At 39.6% G+C, this 5,186-nt stretch overlaps 1 protein-coding gene across 1 annotated transcript; it reads right to left on the bottom strand.

Annotated features, from left to right (window-relative positions):
* Positions 1-769: 769 nt before the first annotated feature.
* Positions 770-3,710, bottom strand: BCL2A1 (BCL2 related protein A1). The gene is made up of 2 exons (XM_035336339.1): positions 3,129-3,710; positions 770-1,636 (listed from the first exon to the last, which is right to left on the bottom strand). The coding sequence occupies exons 1-2, from the start codon at positions 3,546-3,548 to the stop codon at positions 1,532-1,534; spliced, it is 525 nt and encodes a 174-aa protein (XP_035192230.1). The 5' UTR covers positions 3,549-3,710; the 3' UTR covers positions 770-1,531.
* Between the last annotated feature and the right edge of the window lie 1,476 nt (positions 3,711-5,186).

Here is a 5,186-nt window from a genome sequence, read left to right as displayed (position 1 = left end):
AGCAACAAAATTAATCTCAGAAATCCTGCTATACATACTAAATCATCTTTCTTGCTTTCATTGGAGAGGAAGAGGGAGCAATACGGTTTCTTGTGGATGTTAACGCAAGCATATGTTCTCTAGCTAAACCCAGCAAGTTGGAGAGCGAGCCCAATAGCAGAAGGAGGCCGGTTCATTCTGCTGGTGTCATAAAGCCTCGATGGTTCAGAACATTTGTCTCGGGGAATACTGCTGTTGTGTGCCACAGACCCACTGCTGCCTTTTTTTGGTTCACCTCCCACCATGTCTACAAAAGAAGACTATTTAGACCTAGTCTTAGTTCCCAAATGTAGGGCAGTCACTACAGCTAAAGAAAACCCTTCTAAACTGAATTCTTGAGAAGCTGCTGTTTAAAGTTTGAAAGCAAATGGAACTTGGGTCAAAACAATAGTTGTCTCTGGAAATCTGTTAGGAGCTACCTTTGAATTTGCTGACTAGGCCGTGTATCCCAAAACACCAATTACAGTCATTGAAGCTGACCCAGTTCATTAATCTTGCAAAAAGCTATCAATATCTTGTATAAACTACCATATAACACTTAAGAGTACTACAGAAAATTAAAGTATTAACATCCCTGGGGTTCAGCTCAAACCCATTTATTACTTAGATTCTCCAGTAGCTCAGTAACAGCTTTTCTGATAGTTATCTTACCCCCATAGATCTTTCCCCTTCCTCCAGTGTTTTCTGAAAGAGATGAGGCCAATCATAAGACTGTAAAATATATATTTTAATGTATTTTTCAAAAATATTAGTGTATTTACACAAATTTCTTGCTTTAAAAATAATTTGTATTTCTCTATTTAAAAAAATCTAGTTTAAAAATGTTCAGGTGACTACATTACAAAATTTTGAAGGAGCAGTCACTGCAGATATGAGCAATTAAAAATACAACAAAGAAACATGTACCATTGCATTAACAGCGAGTGAGTGTACAAGTCTAAGTTGACAGTTTCCACAATTTGTTCTAACTATGAAGATTGCTTTGTGTCAGTAATTTGCACCCACTTTTACATTGGAATTTGCTTTTCCTTTTTCTTCAGAGGAATCCCCTCCTTTTACTTAATACAAATGTTGCAATAAAAATGCATTACAATAGTATTCATTTACAAAACAAATGAGATTAAAATTGTTTCCTAACCCATTGGATTGTATTTCAGTAAACTAATGTCCTTTCATGGAGGTGCAACAGAGATTCCAAGAACTGTCTGGATGTGGGGGACGATCTCTCTCTCTCGAAGCGGTCCTGCCTGGAAAGGTTGGCTTGCATTATTGCATGTTGCTGTGTCGATTCCTCTCTAGAGGGGTCTTTTCTTTAGGTTTGGCAATTAGGAGAGCATGCTAAACTTTGCATTTAGTCAAAATAAATACAAATAAATTAAAAAGGAAAAAAAAAAAAGTAAAATTATTTTCTAGTTGATACTGCTTGGAGGAAAGCTTAGCAATGAAGCTTGTGGCAATATCTAGATTGTGCATGAATGGCAGGTCCATCATTTCAGTAGTACTCTCTGAACAAGGAAAAAACAGCCACAAATATGTCTGTAATTTTGGAGAAAGACAGTAGTGATCTTCTTTCAAACTTTGTTAGGAAGCCATTTTCCTGTGGAAAAGAACATGCACAGTTAGGGACAGCTTAGAAGCAGCATGTACAGGAAAAATGGACCACATTGGGCTGGTATCAGATTAACAAAGTGCTACACCATTGTGCATAGAGAGACAGCTCTTTGGAGTTCTACCTCAAAAAGATGAATAGGGCTTTAAAATGAGTAGGTGAAAATAGCTGCACCTTGTTCAATGTTTGTTTTATCTCCAAGTCAAGACCATGCCCTCCCTGTGTAAATAGAAAATGAATGTGAACTATATCCTCTGAGCCCCCATCTTGAAGATACAAGTACTGTGTTTCTGATATAATAATATGATTATAATTATCTTCCTTTAAGCCTTCTTCTTCTACTATGATGGGCCACATGTTATGACAGAAAGCTGCCTGGAGTTGATACTTCTCTAAAATAAAAATGACTCTATTTGCAAGAGATGAAGAGAGAAGCCTCTACAATAAATCTGATGCATCAAGGGTCCATGAGTCATTATCGCCTTTTTTTACTGTTACCAGCCAGAGAAGGATCAAAACAAGCAAAAGGAGAATAAAGGATAAGAAAAACACTGGAAAACAAGGGAGGGAAAAAAAAGTAATAGCAAATAGGAAATATAAGAGAAGTGGGACTAGAAAGGGATGGAAAGAGAAAGTAACATTTACAAATAGGTAAAGAAAAAAAAAAAAGTACCAGGGAAATAACTAATTCTGATGTCACTGTTACTCAGCTTCCCCTAATTGCAATAGAAAAAGGTATTGGTGGGATGAAACTATGCAAAGCAAAAGGGACCTCCCCTAACAGAAGGGAATTACAGCAGCTTGACAAAGTAATCCACATATTGACAAATGCTTTTCTCAGCTTTGGCCATTGATATATGGAACTTCTAGGATTCTCTCAGCCCAAACAAACAGAAGAGATTTGTCTCCAGTCATTCTTACCTCTAAATGTGTTTAAGTCAACTGATTTGGGGGATTAAATAATGGCTTCATGAAATCCACAGCAGAAGTACTGACTTAACTGTGAGGATGAGACCTGTGTATTCTTCCCTTACTTTGAACTTCAGTATTTTTGGACCAACTCCTCTATGAAAGCATAATTGCTACACTAACTGTAGGATGCATTCAATTTTAGATTTAAGAATGGGAAGTTTTGATGGAATGCCTTGTTTAACCTGCTTGGAGCAGGAGGTTGCACTAGATGATTTCCTAATAGAGAATTATCATACAATCCTATGATTAACTCTAGGGTTTTGACTGTTAACAGAAAGTGCCTTTTTCAAAAGAAAGATGTCTTTTAGCATTGTTCCATTTAAAGCAGAAGCAAAGCTTTCTCTGTAAGTCTCAAGCAGAAGTTACAGACATCATAAACTAAGCCACCACATAAAGCCCTTAATAAAATGTTTTTGAAAGTGTCTGTAACAAGATTTTCCCTTAATTAAGAAAAATCTCTGACTCTGTATTTTGGGGAAAAATTAGAAGATGCTGAACTGGAACTTACCCAGCCACCATTTGCATCTATCCATTCGGCTTTGTTGTTTATGATGTACTCTGTGATGAAATAAGAGATCTGCTCCTTCTCCTCTCCAGTGAGCTGAACTCCGTGCTCTTGAAGCTTCTTAGTGAGAAGACCCCCAAAAGTAAATATGGTCATAATTCTTCCCCAATTAGTATTTCCATCAGCAAATTTTTCATCCATGACACCATTGAAAATTCTCTTGGCAACATCTACAGAAGTAATATCAATCCTGTCCAGGAAGGGTCGGAGAGCCTCCTCTGTTTGATCTTGCAGTGAAGATGCAATGTTTCGCAAGACGTGAGCAACTCTGGTTTGGGCTGGTCCAAGATGTGATTCCTGAAGCACATATTGCAGGTAATCTTGAGCTAAATAGTAAACGTAATAGAACTCAGCAGTTTCCATTTAGTATGAAGCTCGGAGAGCAGTGCACCGCTCTTAATCAGGGTCAGTAATGAGCAGCCACAAGACATGCACACAGCTTTGTATCTTCGGTTTTAGATGGAATTTTTTTTATTTTACCACGGAAGTTCCTGTAAAAGTGTAGTCACTTAATGATCGTGTGGGTTGTGGAATATGTCGAAGCGGAAGTGAAAGAAAAAAACGTCTGCTCAGGGGAGAAAACAAATCTTGAGTGATTTATTATTTTTATAAATAGAATGATTCTACAGCTAAGAACACCACTTACCGCATTTCTTAAGCAGTGTAAATTGTCATTTCCTAGGGACTTTTGCTACGTAACACTTGCAAAGATTTGGCATTTCAGAGAGGTGTTTGCTAGCAAAGGTTAAGCATTTAGCTGGAAAAAAGAAAAAAAGCCTGAAAAGCTGCATGCTATAGGAACCTGCAGTCTGCTCTAATCCCCAACTTCCCCCACCCCAATCTTCAGAGCCAGTGGTTAAGGCTGCAGTCTGTGTTGCAGATTTATGGGTTATCTCTGCTTCACAAATTTTGGAAGAAACTGGTAGAAGTTTCCAACAGTATGGAAAAATGGATAAAGCTTTTTCATCATGCAGGGATCTTTATGTAGCAGCTAGAAGTGGGAACACAACAGTGGTGCATGTATGGATGGGAAAAGGGGAAAGCCAGCTTTTTAGCATTATTCCCTGTTCCAAAGTTTCCCACACTCTCTCTGTGAGTGCTCTTCAAGGTCCTTCTTTGAAGATTTGAGTGAATGGCTTCAAGGATTTCCTTCCCCCACAGGGAGTTCTGGTGTGAAAAACAATATTAGTATAAAAGACAATGCTAATGGAGTCAGCATGTCAGAACAGGAGGCTGAAAATACGGGGCCAAGCTAGTGATGTGCAATACCATCCAATTCTTTCATGACAGATAACAAAAAAGCATCACGATGCCTACAATGACTGCTCTGATCAAGCAGTTGTTTTCGGGGAGAAGAGGCAGAGGTCTTTAGCTCCCCCTTTTCCTGACAAATCCACTTCTCCTGAGGCAACCTGATCTTGCCGGAGCATCAGGCGAATCTTAAACTGCAACACGACTGTGGTGTCAGTGTATTGCTAGCCCTGGCTAGCCCCCACTCAAATTGTATATGCCACTGCTCTGACATCACACTTTTGCAGAAACCTATTAATTACAAAAGCGTACTTTCCACTTCCTTTGCAGGGTTTTTCTTCTGTATGAGGTGAACCAGGTTCAAAGTGACACAGTCATCTTCCACGCACAGCGGGGCTCGAAACCTCAAGGTATCACCAGTGTAGCACAGACATCAATCCCTTCACCATTTGCCTCGCTTTCTGTTGGAAGCAAAGAAGGAGGTGGCTGGTGCCACGTTCACCCTTGGGCAAGAATGAGTGTAGGAGGGCGGTATGAGCTGGGAAAGCTCACATTTTAGATGCTTCCCCCTAGGGCAGGATGAGATGCTAGGGCTGGGAGTGGGTTGGGGTGGGAAGCTAGCTCTCCCCTCCACATGCACGCCTTCTTACCAAAGCTCATTTTGAAAGTTCAGAGGTGTCTTCTATCCAATACCTGCAGCTGCTGCTTTGGCAGAGCTATTTAGGCTGTCTTTGCCTTTGTTACGTTCAG

This window comes from Oxyura jamaicensis, chromosome 10 (assembly GCF_011077185.1).
Source record: "Oxyura jamaicensis isolate SHBP4307 breed ruddy duck chromosome 10, BPBGC_Ojam_1.0, whole genome shotgun sequence".
NCBI lineage: Eukaryota > Metazoa > Chordata > Aves > Anseriformes > Anatidae > Oxyura > Oxyura jamaicensis.
This window is presented reverse-complemented; position numbering and strand designations above follow the sequence as displayed.